The sequence below is a fragment of the Aulonocara sp. 'chitande type north' Nkhata Bay genome, unplaced genomic scaffold, assembly GCF_057382095.1.
Source record: "Aulonocara sp. 'chitande type north' Nkhata Bay isolate Kocher_YH1m ecotype deep benthic unplaced genomic scaffold, A_spYH_male_GT1.1 unmapped_scaffold_20, whole genome shotgun sequence".
Taxonomy (NCBI): Eukaryota; Metazoa; Chordata; class Actinopteri; order Cichliformes; family Cichlidae; genus Aulonocara; species Aulonocara sp. 'chitande type north' Nkhata Bay.
The window spans coordinates 78,818-101,140 of record NW_028234352.1 but is presented as its reverse complement, the minus strand read 5'-3'; the positions used below and the strand labels follow the sequence as shown (position 1 = coordinate 101,140).

The 22,323-nt window shown below is 45.1% G+C and overlaps 2 protein-coding genes across 38 annotated transcripts in view; one reads left to right on the top strand and one right to left on the bottom strand.

Moving 5' to 3' along the window:
• Window positions 1-6,844, top strand: part of ank2b (ankyrin 2b, neuronal) — a 152,624-nt gene extending 145,780 nt beyond the window's left edge. For 18 of the 21 annotated variants that reach the window (XM_086284934.1, XM_086284948.1, XM_086284935.1 and 15 more), the window contains 5 exons: window positions 2,697-2,780; window positions 2,871-3,035; window positions 3,587-3,775; window positions 3,931-4,022; window positions 4,811-6,669. In XM_086284934.1, coding sequence (XP_086141060.1) covers window positions 2,697-2,780; window positions 2,871-3,035; window positions 3,587-3,775; window positions 3,931-4,022; window positions 4,811-5,006 — 726 coding nt within the window. In that variant the 3' untranslated portion in view covers window positions 5,007-6,669. Of the gene's footprint in view, window positions 1-178; window positions 1,100-2,039; window positions 2,133-2,696; window positions 2,781-2,870; window positions 3,036-3,586; window positions 3,776-3,930; window positions 4,023-4,810 lie in introns of all 21 variants that reach the window. The other 3 variants (XM_086284928.1, XM_086284944.1, XM_086284941.1) reach the window with 3 other exon arrangements.
• A 2,576-nt stretch (window positions 6,845-9,420) lies between these two features.
• The window catches only part of LOC147300638 (calcium/calmodulin-dependent protein kinase type II delta 1 chain), a 75,609-nt gene continuing 62,706 nt past the window's right edge, over window positions 9,421-22,323 (bottom strand). For 6 of the 17 annotated variants that reach the window (XM_086284958.1, XM_086284960.1, XM_086284961.1 and 3 more), the window contains 7 exons: window positions 21,771-21,815; window positions 19,863-19,911; window positions 17,386-17,763; window positions 14,508-14,583; window positions 14,326-14,420; window positions 11,545-11,773; window positions 9,421-10,624 (listed from right to left, as the gene is read on the bottom strand). In XM_086284958.1, coding sequence (XP_086141084.1) covers window positions 10,621-10,624; window positions 11,545-11,773; window positions 14,326-14,420; window positions 14,508-14,583; window positions 17,386-17,763; window positions 19,863-19,911; window positions 21,771-21,815 — 876 coding nt within the window. In that variant the 3' untranslated portion in view covers window positions 9,421-10,620. Of the gene's footprint in view, window positions 10,625-11,540; window positions 11,774-14,325; window positions 14,421-14,507; window positions 14,584-14,796; window positions 14,818-17,385; window positions 17,764-19,862; window positions 19,912-21,770; window positions 21,816-22,323 lie in introns of those variants that run through there. The other 11 variants (XM_086284970.1, XM_086284975.1, XM_086284971.1 and 8 more) reach the window with 6 other exon arrangements.

Sequence of the window (22,323 nt, the reverse complement as noted above, 5' to 3'; positions counted from 1 at the left end):
ATTGAGGGGCACTTTTTGCAGTCTGTTGCACGTTTCTAAGCAGTAAACCTATTTCCCTAAACTCAGACTAAACTTGCTTTGTTTTTCTGGATTAAAAAAGGCTTTGTCTGCATGGTTAAAGCTCACCCTCTGGTATTCTTAGTTAGCTACTGAGATAATGTTGAAATTTCACTTCCAGGCTCCTGAGAAACCAAAGGAAACACGGTTTCAAACAGACGATGACACACAGCTTCAGTCTGCTACAACAATAACACAGCAGAGCAGTAACATAGGTGTGCTCTTTGGTGAAGACAAGCTGATGGCATCAGTCCCTCTACAGCTACCTGAACACAGCACATACACAACTCACAGAGCTGTTACTCCAATTCTGCCTTCACGTGAGAAGGCTTCATTTGCATCCCACAGGTGCTCTGAGTGGGAGCTGTCCCTGAAGGAAGCACAATCTAGTGAGCACTTTTCACCCTCGCCAACTCCTGATCGAGATTACCAGGCAATGCTTCCAGAACATCTGAGAGCTCCTGACTGTAGCCAAGTGTCCTTGAATGACAGGAGCCTCCTGTTGTCAGTGTTCAGCGACTCTATGTCAGCTAAGCTTGAGAGCCAAGCTCTGACTAAGAAAGAGTCTGAAACCCTTGGAGACACCGAAGACTTTTCACCAGACTTTAAGAAGGTCCTCACAGGAACTAGAGAGAAACAAGCGTCCGAATCTGAATTAGGTAAACCAAATGTCCCAGTAAAGCAGCACTTCAAGGGCTCTGAATCTCCACAGCACTCTGATTCAGATATGGAGTTCTTTGACTGCAGACAAGCCTTCTCTGACTTTTCGGAACCAGAAGATGTGATTACCTATCATATCTCTGAACCCCCTTCACCAGTACCTGGGAGTAGTCTTGATACTGGCCTTCAGCGTGCTACTCAAGCAAACCAGCTCTTCTTGTGGGCAGAAGATAGAAATCTCTTCTCTACCAGTAGCGAAAGTCTTCCTGAATTTGCTTATGATGTAGAGGCGTATCAGACAGACAGTGGGCTCCCTGTACTGGAGGAGCTCCCTTCCAGAGATCAGGCAGAATACTATGACGATGATGACTTCCTGGGACGGGTAAGAGGTTGAGCATGAGCACAGTGCTGTGGATCTGCATTCCTAAATCAAGAGACAAACAAGCAGTCGGTACTTTGGAGACTAAAAGACACTGAAATGCTTTTGTGTGCATAAATATTAGAAATATTGCAAATGTCATAACACAAACACTTCTTCCTCACACCAGTGTGCTGTTTGGGGTTTGTTTGTTTGCAGTATCTCAAACTGTTGCTGAAATGCATGAGCTGCTGTAAGGAGTCTTTAACAGAGACATTTGCACCTGTTTGCTTTGATTTCTGCCTGTTGCAGTTCATCCCACTCACATGTACAGATAATCCCCCCCTTAAATATATGCAAAAAGAATTTCCTTTAGCTATGAAGGATACAGTCATATGGGGCAGTGCAGTTATGCTTTTGTTTATGCACAGCTCTCTTAAGGTAAAGAGTTGAGTTCTGGTCTTTGGACTACTACCCCAGCTCGAGTCTTTTATTTTTTAGCCGTTCTGTTGCAGATTTGTGGGAGTACTTCAGACCCCCCTTTGTTCTTCAGTAGTAGTAGCGTCTTCGGTACAGGTGGCCTTTCATTTGACTCTGGGATTCAGGACTTCCCTACACTGACTGCACGTACCCAGGCCAAGTGCAGCTCATCGCCTCTAACTCCTGCTAACAATGTTTCCACTTTGACTTGTTTGGACGTCAGATTGATGGACAGCAACAACTTCTGGCCAACAATCTGGGCAGTTCATTGCTTGTGTTGATGCTCACCTGAATGCTGTAGACTTCTGCTCACATGCATTTGATTAGCAGAACCTGCTACTGCTACTTACCCTCTTGATTCCTGTGGAAGCAGTAACAGTGTACTCAGTTTTTCACAGCATTGCACAGAGACCTGTGGCTGCAGAAGTTAACTGTAGACACTGTTTAGACCCATGCTATGTTGACCCATGCTGGTTATGTGCAGGAGATAGCTGAGGAGCTAGGGATGCTGTCCTCTGATAGCTCAGAGGAGGATGTACTGACCACCAGGGTGGTCCGACGCAGAGTAATCATTCAGGTAAACGAGCATGACTGCGTGCAGTGCAGTGCGCCTGTGGCCTGTTGAAGGTTTAGTGGATAGATTTGCTGCTCCTTTTTCAGCCTGAGCTTTTCAGATTAATCCTGTATAATACACTCGGCTCAAATTCATTTTCCTCTAATGCAGAACGTCATATTTCAGAGAGTCAGCTAGAAACTTTGGTCCTTTACAATTTCATTGACTTTAGATTCACATTTTTGGTTTTTTTGCTTGTTTTTTAAGATAAATTTGTATTTCTACACTTTGTTCTACACATGTTGTCGTGTCACCATTAGGGTTTTTTTTCTTTTGTTACTGGAAGTGATACTTGTGCATTGAAAAAGGAAAGCTGCACTGTGTATAACCTGAATGGACCCATAATGACGCTGGTATTCAGCAATCGTCAACACTGTTTTCAGACGGACTTGAAATACAGAGATCTGTTGGAGCTGACTATTATTAATTACCGTTGGATTGATTGCAAAATGTTCTTTGACGTCTGTAGATTGTGCGTAATGTGAGTGAAGGTGTGAACCCACAGCAAGCGTTTTGTGTCTTTTGCAGGCCGATAACCTGCCAGACATCCCCCTGCAGACCCTGACAGAAGAGAAGTACATCGATGAAGATGGCAACATGGTGGTCAAGAAAGTGAGGAAGATTCAACACTGAAATCTGTATTACACTTAAAACCTGGTCCTTCATACAGAAAACCTTTACAGTGACTTGCCTCTCCAACAGGTCACGCGGAAGGTCATTCGTAAATATGTGTCTCCAGACGGCATGGAGACACAGGAAGTGACCATCGAAGGCTCTCACCAGGAGTCGGTCCAGATAGAGGAGGGAGATGCTGTTTCAAAGGTGGTGAAGAGAACTGTGCTTCATAGTGGAGGCGATCAGAAGGAGGTGAGAGCCTCTGACGTCTGCTAATCCTACTGTTGCTTTGTGTTTTATATCCGGTAATGAGGAGAGTTATTTTGCTGCAGTCGAGAGTCAATTTATTTTTTGCCTCAAAGTGCTGCAACCTGTTGCAGGTGAGGGGAAAGAGAAGCGAGCAGAGAGGTGAAGTGCAGGGAGAGAGTGCTGCTAATATTAAATACAGAAGTGCTGCATATACACACTGTGAGACTGAGCGAAGACAAACTGCTTAGTCTAACAAACTCAACCAAGGGATCATTCAGGGCCTCCTGATGCAGCTGTGACGGTTTTAAGCCTGAATCCAACTGGATGCTGGCTCCAGTGGAGGGTCTGGCTGCAGCTCAGGTAGATCAGTCTGCATGCCTGATGTCCTCGGGGAAGAAATTCACCCCAAGTTAACGTCTCTGATGGACTCGCTTTCTCTCCGATGTGTTTGGGTGAGCCAGTTAACTGTAAATCCAGTTAACTGCAGGCACGTCTTTGCTGTACTTCAGTCCACTGTTATTCAAAGTAACCGTGACATCGTATTTCCTTCCCAGCTGACCTTTTCAGAGTCCCCAGCTCTGAGCGCTGCCACAGCGTCAGAGTTTGAAGTGGAGCCAGTGCAGGGCAGAAAGGTCAGCAAGGTTGTCAAGACAACTGTGGTGAGAGGCGAGAGGATGGAGAAGCACACAGGAGACCCGTCGCTGGCTGCAGACCTGCCTTCAGCCAGAGAGGACTTTGAGAAGGTGAGTAAGATTTCAGCTCGGGAATAATATTTGTTTTTAGACGCCTCGAGGATGAAAGGACACTCGTGGTGTAATGCAGGCATTTTATCACTGCGCTGAGAAAACCTGAGAGCTTTCTAGCATTTGATCTGTCTTTCCTCATTCTTCCCCTCCAGGCAATGAGTTACGCTGGAGGATTTGGAAAAGTGCTAATGCCGCATATAGTAGAGAAAGAGATTGTACAGGATGACGGTTCTGTGGTTAAAAGGTTGGACTGCATGAGTGTGCTGTGTGACCACACTGTGACTGTCCTAACCTTTACTGTCTGTGAGGGAGAAAAGAGACACGTGCGCACATTATTTATACAACTTCTGTTGTTTTCATCAGATCCTGAGATGTGCAGTGTAGCAATAATAGATGCAGACACACATATTTCACATTACTGGCATTCCTGGTATGAAACAATGGTGCCATTACTGGTACAACCAGTGAGTAATAAAGCAAAGTGACAGCAGAATATGCTAATGTTTGCTTATGCTCTGCTGGTTTCTGATGCTTGTTTCAGCCACGTTTTGTTCCAGCGGGCTAGAGAGAGAACAGGCTGTGAATATAAGAGTGAACTTGTTTTTCATTTCAGTCCACATGATGTGTGACATCATTCTTTTAAAAGGGCGTCGCCACATTTGATTTGATCCAACAACAAAGCCTCCAGCTGGACTCAAACCAGCATCCTTTTAGATGTGACAACACCATGTAACCACACGAGTATAGATGCAATACAGTTAAAATTATTAGGGATTTAGGAAACAACACAATGATTCTGAGTTTGTTTAGATGGTTCTAGAAATCTGAAATATCAGAAAAACATTTCAAATCCTGATGCAAATATTTAAACAACAGTTAAAGCATGATGCATCATGTGGTGCGATATGATTCATTAACATGGAAATGAAGGTGATGCATTTATTGTTCTTTATGAAACAAACGTGGAGCCTGGCAGTCTGCAGCCACTTACTGTGATCCTGGATGAACTACTACTGTTTCCTGTTCCTGCAGAAGCCAGATGCGTAATTCACGCAGCCAGAAGAGGACCGTGGTGAGGGATGCTCAGGGGAAGCATGTGCACCTAGAGCGCCTGGACAACACCGCAGATGCCCTGCAGCCTGATGCGCTGCAGCAGCACCTGCACCGACTGCTCCAGCGCTACTGTGAGGACACCGAGGATGAGGAGGAGGATGAAAACCTTAGCTGAGCAGCTGCTTCCACTGATCTACATTTTCCACTGAAGCTTTTGGTGACGTACACTTCCTCAGATCGAACCGCCCTCTGTCCCTGCTCATCACTGGAGTTTTTCTTTCTTCTTCTTTGGTTTGTCAGATATTGGAACCGTATTTTTGTGCTTTAACGATAGATGTTCGCTCTGATTGTGACCAAAGATAGCCACCCCTCACCGTCCTGATGATTTTTGTTCGTGTTTCGCTTCCTGCGGCTGCTTTGATGTGATGTAGGTACGATGCACCAAAGGCGGATTAGAAAGAAAAGGCGCGTCTCGGATGTTTCGCCTCACGCACCGGCCTCTTCTTGAAGAACTCGTGTAAACATTTGTACATAGGGGAGTTGATGACAAAAAGTCAAGCTGGGACTGGAAAGAAGCTGAAATAATTCAAAGCATTTACCACGTTAGCCCACCTGAACCTGCTGTACATGCACCAGCTGCAGAACGGCCACAGTACACATGAGATTAATGCCAGATAAAGTGTGAATGCGTATCATCAGAAACTCAGCCGACATCAACCCGCCCATCTGTTCACAAAGGCTGTGTGCTCACACCTTTTGTCATCTGCCCTTACTTTATCCACGTGTCTGTCCTTCCTGCACGTGTGGAGCATTGTTTCTGTCACCTGTGTGTGCCGTGTCTACGGAGAAAGAAAGTAGTGATGAATGTTTCGGTGCAGCACTCATGTCCTCGTGCTTCATGTTGGTGCTTTTCCTTACCTGCAGCTACTCGTAGCGTTTCCACACCTTTTAAAGCGCAGCTTTGACTGTTACTGTCAACAAATCTACAGGAAAACCCAACGCCAGCTCTGCTTTTGCTCCTCTGCTGCACACAGCTGTCATTGGCCATGCATGCAGCAACATTTCCTCCAGCCTGCAACACTGACTTTAATATAAAATGAAGTGTTGAGTCTGTGAGAAAATGGACAGTTTGCCTTTGATTTATTAGGAAAAATGGCATCACAGGTTTCATGGTCTCAGTGTTCTTCAAGCTCGTTTAGCAAATTATGGACGGAAAATAGACATTGGAGCAAAAACCATATGAGTTGGTAACAGTCGGAAGGAAGAACTATCAACAGGAAGAGACCTCTGGTAGCGATTAAAGAGAAAATGAACAGCCCACAGGCTCTAATTAGATCAACTGATCGCTCCAACAGAAACCAGTGGGTCCTTTTAGAGTCTGGTTATGGTCCCAGTAACACTCTGTTGGTTTTGGGCTTCTCGTCAGATTTGTAGACACGTAACAGCAGACTTGTCCTTTAGTTTTGTTTTTCAACACATAAATAATGTAGTCGTGGATTTGCTTGTTTCCTGTCATCACTGTTACCACGTTTGACTTTAAAGCCACTTTAAACCCAGGCCGAGGCTTTTACCCGCTTCATTTGTGACACCTGTGTTTCTTTATTTATTGCTGTGTGTGTGTGTGTGTGAGAGAGAGTTTGGATGTATTTTGAAGCTACAGGTAAACCTTTGTTTGTTCCTTTGCCATCGCAGACAAACAGTTGTGTTGCTATAAGGCGGCTGCGACGCATTCAGACATGATTACGTGTGTTTGCTGTTCATCTACATATTTTCCATGTAACAATGTTGCCATTTACTTTGATCCACTGAAAGAATAAAGGTCAAAAAGATAAAACCAATCTCATAACGGAGCATCTTAATTCCATGGTGATGACAATATATACATATTAACAGTGCAAATATTTATGCGGGCATGTATGACTTTATCAGATGATCAAAATAAAAATGCTAATGAGGTAAAAGAGCTGCAGTGTGTTTGTGGCACAACAATAAAACTGTACATGTCTCGAATGATGCCCGTTGTCATTTTTTCACCACATATAACTTCAAAGAGTTTGTGGCAAAGACGAAGGATATTTCTGTCCACTGGGAGTTCTGGGAGAACACTGGTCAAAGCTGAACTGAGCCTGCAGCAGGTGAGTTTTCTGTAAATCGGTTAATGCTGAAGAAAGTGCCAACTGTACACACGGTTTTATGATTGTAGCTTTGGGAAGACTTACTCGTATTATCTTATGCTAATTTTAGTGTATCTGATAAAACCTGAATCTTTATACTACGAATGTTACAGAGATACACAGAGGAGGGCCAGATATGCTGCTTTGAATGCACATTTATCAGTCTCAGAGTTTGTGGAGGTATTTTGGTCCTCTGTTCTTTACAACATGAGGTCATAAATATGTGAAAAGCTCGATTACTGCTCACGTGTTTGGGATTTTGGCCAGGCTTAAGCTCGGGGGTGGGGAGGGCCTCGAGGGCCGGTGTCCTGCAGTCCTGCAACACACCAGTTCATTACCTCTGGAGAACCTCCAGACATGTAGAGGAGGTCCTTCAGCAGTCTGAATCAGCTGACACGTCTAAAACCTGCAGGACACTGGAGGCCTGGAGTTCCCCTTCCTGCTTTAGCTGTTGGACCTCAGCTAGCACAGAGGTTTTACATTAACAGCTTGGTTTATGAGGTATTGTATTACCTGACAATATAAAGCATTTTTAGACTGTTGTGATTCGGTGCTATGTAATAACATTGAACTCGAGGAGTTTGTGGTCAATTCGATGTCTACGAGGTTTTGTAGGTGCAAAACACAACGAGCAACAAACATAAGTAGGGACATAAACATAATTCTGTGTAATAATGTGAAATTATAGATACTCTAAGCAGTGCTTTTGCACATCGGTGAACCTCTAAGACGCTGCTTGCTGACCAACGTTGTTTGAGACATGTTGCTGCTGTTGCACACCTGATATATTTTCTCTTATTAAGTTCTGCTTTTATTTACACGTCTCCACTCTCTTGAATTGGGATTGTGTGGTAGTATGTGTTAGTGCGTGATGTTAGTAGGTGTTTCCTTTGACACAGCCTGAGAACTCTTTGTAAACTCTTCTTCACAAGCTTTGGTTGTGTAATCTGGCTAACTCGCACACAAATACACAGGATAGATTTTAGTCTTGGGTTGTAGTCACTATGTTTATGTTTATATATAGATGTTTTTATTTACTTATATGTGGAAACCATGAAGAGGCCGCTAGGAAAGCTGCAACCACCAAGTACCTGCAGAGGGTCAGGCAAGTCCTGAGGAGTCAGCTGAACGGTAAGAACAAGATCCGGGCCATCAACACGTACGCCCTGCCCGTGATCAGGTACCCTGCTGGGGTAATAACCTGGCCAAAGGAGGAGATAGAAGCCACTGACCATGCATGGTCTTGATGCATGCATTCACCCCAAGTCCAGCACCCTGAGGCTGTACGCTAAGCAGAAGGAAGGACTGGTGAGTGTCAGCACCACAGTCCAGGATGAGACAACGAACATCCAAGAATACATTGGGAAGATGGCCCCAACTGACCGAGTGCTCAGTGAATACCTCAGGCAGCAGAAACCCAAGAAAGAGGAGGGAGACGAGGAACCATCATGGAAGGACAGGCCCCTGCACGGTATGTACCACCGGCAGATAGAGGAGGTGGCTGATATCCAGAAATCCTACCAGTGGCTGGACAAAGCTGGACTGAAAGACAGCACAGAGGCACTAATCATGGCAGCACAAGAACAAGCTCTGAGCACAAGATCCATAGAGGCTGGGGTCTATCACACCAGGCAAGACCCCAGGTGCAGGCTGTGTAAAGATGCCCCAGAGACAATCCAGCACATAACAGCAGGGTGCAAGATGCTAGCAGGCAAGGCATACATGGAACGCCATAACCAAGTGGCCGGCATAGTGTACAGGAACATCTGTGCCGAGTATAACCTGGAAGTCCCGAGGTCAAAATGGGAGATGCCCCCAAGGGTGGTGGAGAATGACCGAGCTAAGAGCCTGTGGGACTTCCAGATACAGACGGACAAAATGGTGGTGGCTAACCAACCGGACATAGTGGTGGTAGACAAACAGAAGAAGACGGCCGTAGTGATCGATGTAGCGGTTCAAATGACAGCAACATCAGGAAGAAGGAACACGAGAAGCTGTAGGGGTACCAAGAGTTGAGTGAAAAACTCTAAAAGATGTGAAGGTAACTTGGTCATTTTTACATCAAATTATTTCAACATTTTGTTTTAGTTCAGTTTTATTTCTACAGCTCCAAATCACAACAAAATTACTGCTTTATACTGTAAAGACCCCACAATAACAGAGAAAACCCCAACGAGCAAGAGCTTGGTGACAGGAGGAGGAAGGAAAAACCCCTTTTTAACAGGAATAAGTCAGGGAGGGGCGGCATCTGCTGAAACCGAGTGAGGATGAAGGGGCGGGGGCGGGCAGGTTCAGCAGGATTTTTCACAATCAGCATCAAAGCACAAAAAGAAATATCAAAGCTAAACATCAGCAGCAAAACTTCAGAAATATCACTGATGCAGAGTTCACATAAGGAATGAAAAAACAAATCGCTCATTGGCATAAATCACATTTTATTTGAGATTTCTTAAACATCAGGCTTGGCCCATCATGGCAACATTAAATACCAGCAGCCCATCATACAGTTCAATCACAAAGATAAACCCAAAGTGTCCTTTGAAATGGACAAATGTGATCAAAGAAATCAATACGAAGCAGTTCTCTAAATATTTCAGTGATTATTTAATACAGAAAAACACACCTGTGACTGTCTTTAACGGCTTCCTCTGCACTCAATTCAATCTGGAATTAAAGTTTGTTCCCTGTGATCTCCACAACAACCGTTTCCCTTTCAGTCAGATGGTGGCACTAAAATAACTATAGCGTAACATAATGAGTGTTGAGCATGAGTAACCCGGTCAGTGATGAAACTTAGCAAACTGATTTACACGGTTAAACAGGGTTCGACTTTAAGCAGAGGATGAAATACGGAGGATGTTCTTAAAGGTAAGTGAGGAGAAGGACAGGCATCAATATCACACTGTAAAATGTAAACAAACAGATTCACATAATTAACTTATTATTGTATGAAAATGTGACTGGCAGGAGTCAGAATGGCTTTAAGAATCTATGTCTACACTTCCTCCCACGATGCTCCGTGATGACCGAACTCACTAAAACAAACGGTTTCCCTTTTAAACATGTAGTTACAGTTCCTAGTAAACATACATCAGTAAGATAAGTCAACTCATATGGATCAAGCAAAGAGCAAATTACATGATTACCAAAACCTATGGATCAGCCAAACAAAGCAGGCTTGTGTCTGGAAACAGAAACGTGATTAAAAAGTTTGATATCGGTCATTGTGCCAAAAGGTAAAAATATCACAATAGCACAACATGTGTAATCCTGACTGGGAGCTTCACAGACTAGCCCATTAAAATCAAGTGGAACCAGTGGCACCATTAGAGTCCACTTCTATTTAAAAAAAGAATATATCAAGAAACCAGTAATAAAAATGCTGCAAACAGAGATATGTTGAACACCCTGCACTCTCTCTACAAAGTGATGTTGTCAAAGTGTGAACTCCTTTACATTTAGAATAAACTTCAGTTCAGCAGCGACAATGTAAACAACACACTGAGAGGGCAGAGCGCTAGCAAACGAGGGGGAGGCGTGGCTTGGGCATCCGATGGAAAGACGGCAGAAGTCAGTCAGCTGACTGCTGTAGGCTGGAAGGTGGTGGAGGTCATCTCAGCTGAAAGTGGAGCACAGTCAGACACAAACCCACACAGTCAGCTTCACCCACTGCTCTGATCTAGTTACTGGGCATTACGGCTCGTTAGACGTGGAATACGTGTCAAGCTGTTAAAGGGAAACTTTGTCTCGTTTGAATGTTTAACGCTGTTCTCGAATACTTTGTCCAGACTGTGGTCAGATGTCCATGTGACGGAGGAGCAGCCTGCTGTTTTATTCTGGAAATCGAGCAGGGTGGTGATTTAAACAAACATGTTCGTCCGATCAACCAACACCAGCACATGCAGAATGATCTCTACACAAAAGCACCAACATTACTGGTTACGACACCAAAACTTGGAACGCTTTGTGTCTCGAGAGTGTTAGAAGAGCATGTTTACTCGTCGGCCGGTTGCTTAAAACACCTGAGAGGGTTTCTGTGTCTCCCAGCATATGTTGATGTTCTGGACTATTTGTGCAACCTCTGTAATTCCCTGGGTCAACACACCTGGATCAGATGATTAGTTCATCACCAGGCCTCTGGAGAACTTAAATCAGCTGTGTTGGATCAAGGACACATCTCAAACCTGCAGGCCCTCGAGGCCCGGAGGTGCCGACCCTGGTCTAGATATTGTTTCATGCTAACAGCAGCGACACTGACCCGAGCCAAATGCAAAACTGGGGAATAAACAGTGAGAAAAGATGACGAGGGAAACACGTCAATGGCCGTCACCATTAAAACCTTTCCTGTTGGGGGGTTGTCTCACTGCTGGCTCTCTGGCCTACCTATGGTTAAGGAGCTGTACCTGATCCATCAGCCCACTCTCTCCCACTACACTGATCAGATCAATATCCCTGGGGTTTAACTGACTTGATGCTACACACTCATTAAAACTGTTCCTATGTGTCTAAACATTATAAGCAATCTGGTGGCGATCTTACTTGGTGGGAACGGTGGGAGAGCCGGAGCGGTGGAAGTGGATATTCTGCCACTTGCTGTCACGGCGGTGCCAGATGCGAGTCTCCTCTGACTGCATGGTGCGAGGCATGCCGCTGCTATCGATGTACTGGGTGAGGCGAATGTAGGCAATGCAGGCGGCGTCATCGCCTATGAGGTGGACGTGAGGGTTGAGCAGGATGGTGTGGATGGGCTGCTTCCCCTTAGACAGAGCTGCAGAGGACAACAACACTGTGACACAACCAAACACTCGACAGGGACCACATATTAGCTTTAAAGCATCCGATGCATTATTAATAATTACAAATATGTGAAATTGCTCGGCATATAACAACTGAAAGAGGCTTCAGTGGCTCTATTTTTTTTAAGAAACTAACTATTAACTCTGTTAATAGTTAGTTTCTTAAATTACATTTACATTTCATAGAAGGTATTAGCTATGCACCAAGCCAATATCCAGCATCAGTCACATCTAAATGACTGAAGTGAGCGACAAATCTGGCTTAAAGTCTTAACAAAACGTATAAAACGCTGATGCATCAGCTGACTGAGCTCTGGTGTCGACCTGCTGGTGTGGCAGCAGCATGCAGCTGCTTCTCAGACTTAAACGAAGACAAAACCCAAGACTGTACAGAGTAATTTATGCAAGACAAGTTTGGTTTTTTAGACAGGGTGTTAGCGTGTTGGAAAGTAACACCACAAACACGGCTGAACTTTTGCGGAAACATGGAAATACACTGAATATATCCAGGCCTCAGATACTAAGAAAATGACCTGCATCAACCAACAGTGCTGGAAAACACTGGGACGCACGAGGAAACCCGCTCCAGAGAGCAACCAGGTGAACTGGTTGAATTTGTTGCTCTTGATTAACAACTGCTTTCTGTTGTGGTAAATGTTGGTTTTGCTGCCCAACCAGCATTTCATGTCCAAACATGCTGCACAAGCCAGTGTGCCCTTTACCATTTTCATGGCTTGGACTCAGGAGATTCATCGCTACAGCAGAGAAGTCCACAACGCTCCACGTTGTTTCACGAGACAATGTAATACCAACGTAATACCAACGTAACACCAACGTGACACCAACGTAACACCAACGTGATACCAACGTGACACCAACGTAACACCAACGTGACACCAACGTGACACCAACGTGACACCAACGTGACACCAACGTAACACCAACGTGATACCAACGTAACACCAACGTGATACCAACGTGACACCAACGTAACACCAACGTGACACCAACGTGACACCAACGTGACACCAACGTGACACCAACGTAACACCAACGTGATACCAACGTAACACCAACGTGATACCAACGTGACACCAACGTAACACCAACGTGACACCAACGTGACACCAACGTGATACCAACGTAACACCAACGTGATACCAACGTGACACCAACGTAACACCAACGTGATACCAACGTAACACCAACGTGATACCAACGTGACACCAACGTGACACCAACGTAACACCAACGTGACACCAACGTGACACCAACGTAACACCAACGTGACACCAACGTGACACCAACGTGACACCAACGTGATACCAACGTAACACCAACGTGATACCAACGTGACACCAACGTAACACCAACGTGACACCAACGTGACACCAACGTGACACCAACGTAACACCAACGTGATACCAACGTAACACCAACGTGACACCAACGTAACACCAACGTGATACCAACGTGACACCAACGTAACACCAACGTGACACCAACGTAACACCAACGTAACACCAACGTGATACCAACGTGACACCAACGTAACACCAACGTGACACCAACGTGACACCAACGTGATACCAACGTAACACCAACGTGACACCAACGTAACACCAACGTAACACCAACGTGACACCAACGTGATACCAACGTGACACCAACGTGACACCAACGTGACACCAACGTGATACCAACGTAACACCAACGTGACACCAACGTAACACCAACGTAACACCAACGTAACACCAACGTGATACCAACGTAACACCAACGTAACACCAACGTGACACCAACGTGATACCAACGTAACACCAACGTGACACCAACGTAACACCAACGTAACACCAACGTGACACCAACGTAACACCAACGTGATACCAACGTAACACCAACGTGACACCAACGTGACACCAACGTAACACCAACGTAACACCAACGTGACACCAACGTAACACCAACGTGACACCAACGTAACACCAACGTGACACCAACGTGATACCAACGTAACACCAACGTGACACCAACGTGACACCAACGTGACACCAACGTAACACCAACGTGATACCAACGTAATACCAACGTGATACCAACGTGATACCAACGTAACACCAACGTGATACCAACGTAACACCAAAGTGATACCAACGTAACACCAAAGTGATACCAAAGTGATACCAACGTAACACCAACGTGATACCAACGTGACACCAACGTGACACCAACGTAACACCAACGTGATACCAACGTAACACCAAAGTGATACCAACGTAACACCAACGTGATACCAACATAACACCAACGTGATACCAACGTAACACCAATGTAACACCAACGTAATAAAGACAATAGATGAGTCAGAGCTGCAACAGGTGGTGAATGAGGCAGTGCAACACAAAGGGATGCAGTCACTCTCCACAGTGGCTTCTGCACGCGATGCACTTCTTACAGGAAATGTGAGCCTAAACTGGGACAGCTACGATGCTTCATCAGACCATGTCCCGCAGGAACACTGTACCGTTCTCAAAGTAGAAGCGGTGGAAGTCTGTGCCCTCCACCAGGTTACCCAAGGCTTCAGGTTCAAAGGATGTGAGACCAGGATCACATATCTTCCTGAAAGAACACAGGCAACACATTCATTAGCTTTATGGAAACATATGAACGTGTGAGAGTTTACTGACAAGTACTTTAATGACTAACGTGTAGGCTTCAAAGTCTCCATTGTTAATGGCCTCAATCAGCTGCTCAGTGGCCTTGATGATCTCCTGCTTTCGAGCTGAGGGACAGAGACACATCGCTTTAGTTTGGGATATCTGGACAGCTTTGACATAATGAAAACACAGTTAAAGGTTAAAAACAGGAACACAAAGACAGCATGAGTTCATCGTCACAGCATGAGCGTGGGCTCCACCTTAAATAGCACAATGTTACATGGAGATGGAGGAAAAGCTGGGAGGTCAGTGTGGTCAGCTTGGTTCGATAACATTACCTTTCGTGCTAAGAAGGTTAGCTAGGAAACAATGAATGGACACAATAAGTACTGATGTGGCTTTGCATGCAAGCACTAGTGAAAGAGAGTCACACAACATGATCAAGTCAAACAGTGCAGACGTAACAAGAATCTTACTGCACAACATAACCCAAAGACAGCATCTTCAACAACTGCACCGGGTCATTGGCTGCTTCTGTGAAAGGCTGGCAGTTGAACTCCAGGGTGACCAGTTCACAGACGGTTTTCTTCTTACTAATGAGAGTTTTATAACAAGGTTCATTCTGGTCAGACTAAGATCTGCCAACGACGTTGCTCCTAAACAACAACCAGAACTTTACTTGGAGCTCAGCGTGTAGGTCACTGAGTGGCTGAATAGCCATCAAACACCAGACCACGACTAATAACACGCTACTGTTGTGTGAACTATTTGCACCTCCAGTCCAGAAGCACCAAGTTCTACATGCTGATGGGAGTCCAGATACTTCATCTCTGAGGCGATCGTGTCAGCGCAGGTTTATGTGTCGGGACGTTTTCATGTTTGCTCCATTCATCCATCAAAGCAGGGATTTCAGGACTGTGTGATAGATGGCTGACAGTTGGTGCTGTAAGCACCTCTGGTGATGTTCCAGTTCGACATGTGTCGCTCCTCCCTCAAACCGCCCGTCCGTCGTGCCGTGAAGAGATGGTTTCCTTACTTTGTGCTATGGACCGGCTGTTTGGTCACTCCTGTGTCGTTCCCACAGTCTTCCACAGAAACACCTCATGTCTGGGTGCTCACTGTGTTTGAGGAACCTCTTTCTGTACCCTCTGTTGCTAGTGCAAGTACCATGAGATATTCCCACATGTGGAGCAACAGTGTTGCTTCACTTGTTGCTACCTTATTAAGGTTATGGTACCTATTATTAAGTACCCTATTAGGTATTAAGGTACCTAACACTTCCCTAATAAAATGGCATGGATATTAAAACCATCCATGCAACGTGCAATGAAACTATATTTCACCATCATGCAAAGAAGAAGCACACAGGGTTGGGTTCAATTTGGTGTTGATTATTTCCAATGTTTCTGATCACTCGTAAGTTCGTCAGTATGGGAGATAACCATGGAGGAGAGGTGACGATCAGCGAGCAGCAGTATGGCTTCTTGTGCGCTACAGATGTGCTGTTTGATTTGAAAACACTGATTGTGATGATCAAAGGAGCTGCAATGTGTCTCTGCACATCTATAGAAAGCACATGAGCATGAGGAAGTCAGGGGTGGCAGATGGGTTTAAGGTGCCATGAGGCTGAAGCTGCAAAGGGTGGGGTGGAGCAGGTGGAGGAGCAGGTAGAGTGCAGGCAGGGCGAGGCAGTGATATCAGGGGCTACTTATGACAGAAGGAGAGCAGGAAAAGGCAAGATTTACAAGATGCAAGTGAGACCTGCTATCATGTACGCTTTGGAGATCACATCACCAAAGAAAGGAGACGAAGCTGGAGCAGAACTGGAGATGCTGTGACTGTGGCATGGACACGATTAGAAATGTGAACATCAGATGGTGAATATGGAGGCAGGAGGAACAGAGGCACACCACGGAGGAGATTCAGGATGTGGTCACGGAGAACACGCCGAGTGTTGGCGAGACTCGGGTAGGACGGGTGAGATGACTCAGTCAGAATAGTATGAAGGAAATGGTTTCATTGAATAACAGGAAAATTAAAGGCAACATTTGGCAAGTACTTGGACACGGCTAGAGGTGAAGCAGGAGTCAGAATGCTGAGTCACTCCCGTTTACTTTAAAGGCTTGTGACTGATAAAGTCTAATTTAATACTTATTATTAACAACAACACAAAAAGAAACAACAGCTCAGGGGCTGCTGTGGTTTCTCACCATCATTATTAACTTTATGAACAAATGAAGCAAATGTTTAATGCGGCCCTACACAGGAACGACACAGAACTACACACCCTCAGCGTCTTTAACATCATTTATGAACACGATCACCTAAACGCTCCTTTTCTGCTTTTTCTTTCTGGAATCTTGCAAAATAATAAATCCAAAGTTGGTTTACAGGTAATCAGTCACATTTTCCCTATGACAGATTTAGTCAGGACAAAAACAGTCTGTAATAAAGCACAAAGACAATCAGCAGTCATTATGTTCACAGGGACAATAAGGATCTAAACTCTAATCAGAGGCTTTCTAAAGAAAACGAAACAACTCATTTTATGAGCAGGATGAGTCAAAACCTCCAACCCAAAAGCTGCCAAAGCAAAAAGGACAAAGTGTAGTGGTGACAGTGACCAGTGAGTGGCGCTGTCCCACAGCAGCAGGGAAACTGGTTTGGTTGAATGCATAAACAGTCTGGTCAGCAAACATCCATCGCTCGCTCTTCACCTGTTGGAGCTGATTCTAAGTTGGCGTCTAAAGAAGCAGAGCTAACGGCACACACTGCTGTGAGGAAGCTTTCTAACAGAGCGTGAGACAAAGGTCCTGATCTGGATCACATCAGTCATTATGTTCTTCATCCCTGCTCAGAGACATTTTCAGATAATATCAACAATAAAGTGACGCGCACAGCTTCAGGCATTAAGGAGGGCGACTTACACTGGGAGTCGATGGAGTCACTGAGGGGCACGCCACTCTGGGGGCCGGGGTCTTGTGAGCATGTTTGGGGGCCGCAGTGACACATGGTGTGATGGTCAGTGAAAAGGATCATAAAGGACGACGTGAAGAAGAGGAGCACGAAGGCGGCCGCCAGTGCCCGCAGGATATACTGGCAGCACTCCTCACCACTGGGCCAAACACTGGGAGAGAACCAGCAGGAGGAGACGGAAGAAGAGGAGGACGAAGCAGAAGACGATGAAGACAAAGAGCACGAAAGGCAAGGGGTGGGTAAGAGGCAGCTGGATGAAGGCAGGTGAGAAGTGAAGGGGTCCAAGTGCTTAAGGTGGTAGATCTGCAGACTGGGGCAGGGGGACGGTGCTGAGATGGAGAAATCAGAGGATGGGTGGAGATGGAGGAGGAACGAAGAGGAGAATGAGATTGAGATGAAGTAGGAACGAAGAGGAGAATGAGATGGAGGAGGAACGAAGAGGAGAATGAGATGGAGGAGGAACGAAGAGGAGAATGAGATGGAGATGGAATGAAGAGGAGAATGAGATGGAGATGGAATGAAGAGGAGAGTGAGATGGAGATGAAGGAGGAATGAAGAGGAGAGTGAGATGGAGATGAAGGAGGAATGAAGAGGAGAGTGAGATGGAGATGGAGGAGGAATGAAGAGGAGAATGAGATGGAGATGGAACGAAGAGGAGAATGAGATGGAGATGAAGGAGGAATGAAGAGGAGAGTGAGATGGAGATGGAGATGGAACGAAGAGGAGAATGAGATGGAGATGGAGGAGGAATGAAGAGGAGAATGAGATGGAGATGAAGGAGGAATGAAGAGGAGAGTGAGATGGAGATGAAGGAGGAATGAAGAGGAGAGTGAGATGGAGATGGAGGAGGAATGAAGAGGAGAGTGAGATGGAGATGGAGGAGGAACAAAGAGGAGAATGAGATTGAGATGGAGGAGGAATGAAGAGGAGAGTGAGATGGAGAAAACAGAAGATGAAGAACACTGAACATGAAAGGCATGCAGGAAATGACAGCATGCACAGCGATGTTCATGGAGGAACGATGCAGTGATGTAAGGTGACCCCGGTGCCCACGCTGTACCACATCCCTGAATCTCATCTGTGCTCCTCCTCTTCTCCTTTTGCCTGCCAACTGCATATTCACCCTCTTTTGTCCCCCTCAGCTCTCTATCTGCATACCCTCACTCTCAGCCATCGCTCTGATTGGCTCATTTCTGACCTTCTTCGTCCTGGTCACCCCCAGTGATCTCTGCCACCTCCAGCTCCTGCACCACCTTCCCTTTCACTCTTGAGATCACCAGTCATCCCTGACACTCAGCTTTGCCCACTCCAGCCCGCCTGTTCTTCTTGTTCACCGTGTGTTGGCATTTAAGTGCATCTTCATCTGATTTCATTTACACGCGTGTTTTTAATGACTTCCTCTCATCTGCAGAGCATAACTTCACTTCTCCAGGCTCCCTTTTCTCTTCTCTACAAATCATAACGTCATCTGTGAAGATCACGGTCCGTGGAGGCTACAGGACGTCAATCGTTACAACTTCTTCTGGGCGCAAAAGGTTAGCATCACGCACTAATGTCAGTTATGCAACAGAGAAACAGGGACGAGCAACAATGGAGGCCATTGTAAAGCAAAGGTCTCGTGTATAGGCTGGCATGCACATTAATACATCTGAATTATGTGAATGATTGAGAATCTGCTCTATCAAAAGGTCACAATTGTAGCGAACACACAACAGACACACATCAGCTCCTTTAAACACGAGATGCAAGAGACTGGGAGAGAAATTAACGGCACTGGATTTGACATTAAATTCACTGAACCACAGCTACTGAAAAAGCCATCTGTGAGCCAGCTGTCATCAATCCTTCATATCAAGCATCCTTGAAAGAGTAGTTGTCAAACAGCTAACAGATCATCTGCAGAGGTTTATTTGAAGAGTTTCAGTCAGGTTTCAGAGCTCAGCACAGCACAGAAACAGCTTTAGTGAAGGTTACAAATGATCTTCTTATGGCCTCTGACAGTGGACTCATCTCTGTGCTTGTCCTGCTAGACCTCAGTGCAGCGTTTGATACTGTCGACCATAATATCCTATTAGAGCGATTAGAACATGCTGTAGGTATTACAGGTACTGCACTGCAGTGGTTTGTATCATATCTATCTAATAGACTCCAGTTTGTGCATGTAAATGGAGAGTCCTCTTCACACACTGAGGTTAATTATGGAGTTCCACAGGGTTCAGTGCTAGGACCAATTCTGTTTACATTATACATGCTTCCTGATAAATAAAGATTTTGCTTTTCATCTGTTCCTGTGTTTCTTCAGATGATGGCACATTGTGTGTTTGTCAGTACTCAGACATATATTGAACTCACTGACTAACTAGTGTAAAAACAGACAAAGCAGTGTCATCCTGTGAACAAGGTGTAGTTTACATCTGGACCGCCCTACCTCTCACGTCCTCATCCTCGATGGTCGTGTTGGCGCTCTCGCTGGACTCCTGCAGAAGGACAAACCAGAGGAAGCCTGAGTATAACAGTTTCACTGACATCAGTTTGCTCCATGTTCAGGCATTTCACCATCACCTACTTGAACACCTGTTACAACTTGGAGTTAAATCAGCAGATTGAGCAGATGGCCAAAGCCAATGCTGAAGACATTTGTTTGGCTTTCTCAGAAATCATGTCTCAGTGTTGTGTAGCTCAAAACGATAGTTTAAAATCAGATGAGACAAAAATGACCTTGTCAGGACTTGTTACTCATTACCAACGTTGGTTTTCCCCCTTTTTGCCTTTTTGAAGTCTTACGAAAGGTGAAATCTCTTACTTTCAAAGCTTCATATATTCAATAATTTCTTCTTTCAGGGACCAAAATGTTGTTTTGTGTTATCATTTGAAGCTTAACAGTGGACTTGGCATCAAGATGTGATTAAAGTGGACATGTTTGAAATACTTTGTCTCATTAAGGCAGTTTTATCTTTAGCAGCATCCTCAACCCTTTAATATGTTGTATCCTTGTTCACATGAAACAACTGCTTGTAGGGCTGCACGATTAATCGTTAGAAAATCGCGATCTCGATTCATACTTATGTGCGATCTCATTTCCAAATGACAACGATTAAAAATTTTTTTTTTTAAAAAGACGACGATTGTACTGCATTTTGACCCGGGACGTACTCTGCATGAAAACAAGCGCTCACTCTTCCTGCTCAACAAATGACAAGGGCGGAGCCTTATACCACGTGATACAGAAGCTGTGCCGTGTGATGCTAAAATTAGCAGGGAAAAAAACCACGGCGAGCACGTCAGGGATGACAAGAAAGTGACAGGAGAAAATCCGTCCCGGTCAACCACCCAAACATCAATAACGGGAACCTTAGACAGCGCTTCCCTATACACGTCGAACTCCCGCAGGCACAAAGACATCACGGAGGCTATCACTTATCACCTGACCAAAGATATGGCTCCATCAACACTGTGCAAAACGAGGGATTTAGGAAAACGATCAACACCCTAGACAAACGCTACACAGTGCCGTCCCGCAACTATTTTTCTATTGTTGCACTACCTGCTCTGTACACGCAGCGTCGAGCAACGGTGGAGACGGAATTTCAAGCAGGACAACATTTTGCTGCAACAACAAAACGTGAGACATTTGTTGTTTTATGTTTATTTATTGTTTTTATGTTCAGTCTCAACTGTTACGAAGTTGATGTGCAGTTAATAAGTGCAATAAATATTTATACTGGAAAAGAGAAGCGTGAGAGAATCGTGATCTCAATTCTAAGCCAAAAAAATCGTGATTCTCATTTTATGCAAAATCGTGCAGCCCTACCAGCTTGCATATGCATCTACACAGCAGACTACGCACATATAACATATGAGCTATCACAATATCCTCACTCCACAAAGCAATAACACAAGCATGCATTTCTGTCTATGTCTTATGGATTTACGCGCTGATGTAGATCCATACGTTTGCACAACACTGTGAGAAGCACTGAGGATGGCTCTGGTATCCATGTGCTGTCTCTTTGCTGTGTCCAACAACATGCACAGCTGCTTGGTCACAGCACATGATGATGCTTCTCCAAAGAAACAACCTCAGCACGATGCACAATTTAAACATTAAACATGATATTCGTCACAGTAAGCAGATGACCAAGATTACGTCCAAATGATTACATGCAACAGTTTATAACGTGCAGTATTTCACAGATCTCTCGGCTGTTTTCTTGCATGACGTTGAATTAGAGCAACGGCACACAAACACCATCATCAGAAGCAGCATTAAACTTCTAGTCTAAATGGTGACGAACAGCAGCAGCAGCTTCAGATCAGCAGGCGATCAGCCGTGTACCTTATTTCCATCAGCTGGGTTGTGGATAACAGTGGTTTGAGGCTCCTGATTTGAGAGGAGGAGGAGACGTTGAGTGAAAGTCGATTAGTAAGACTGGCACGCAGGCGTTCAGCAAAATGGACTCAAGTGAAAGCAGTGAAGGGAAGTTTAACAGCTGCTATTTAGGGAAAACAGGTCATCACTACAAACAAAACTGCAACTACAGCAATGACTACGACTGCAGACACGAGATGATTTGGCACTGAAAGCTGCGACGACACCCACAGATGGTTCTGCTTAGTGCCAGGATGACAACGACAGGAACACACATGGTGGTGTAATGTTTGTAAAGAGCTGAACGCTCACTGAAGCATCAAAGTACTTCTATAAAGAGACACGTGATCAGGACGGTTTCCCTGCATGTCAACTCCAAACTCAGCAGCTGCGAACCTGAGGCAGACCAACTCCTGTCAACAGGGTGAAGCTGTGAGTGAGCTCTGCCACTGTGCTACACGAGCCCCACTCTTATATTGGTGCAGGAACCTGGAAGTATTAATCTGAACTGCATGTTTGC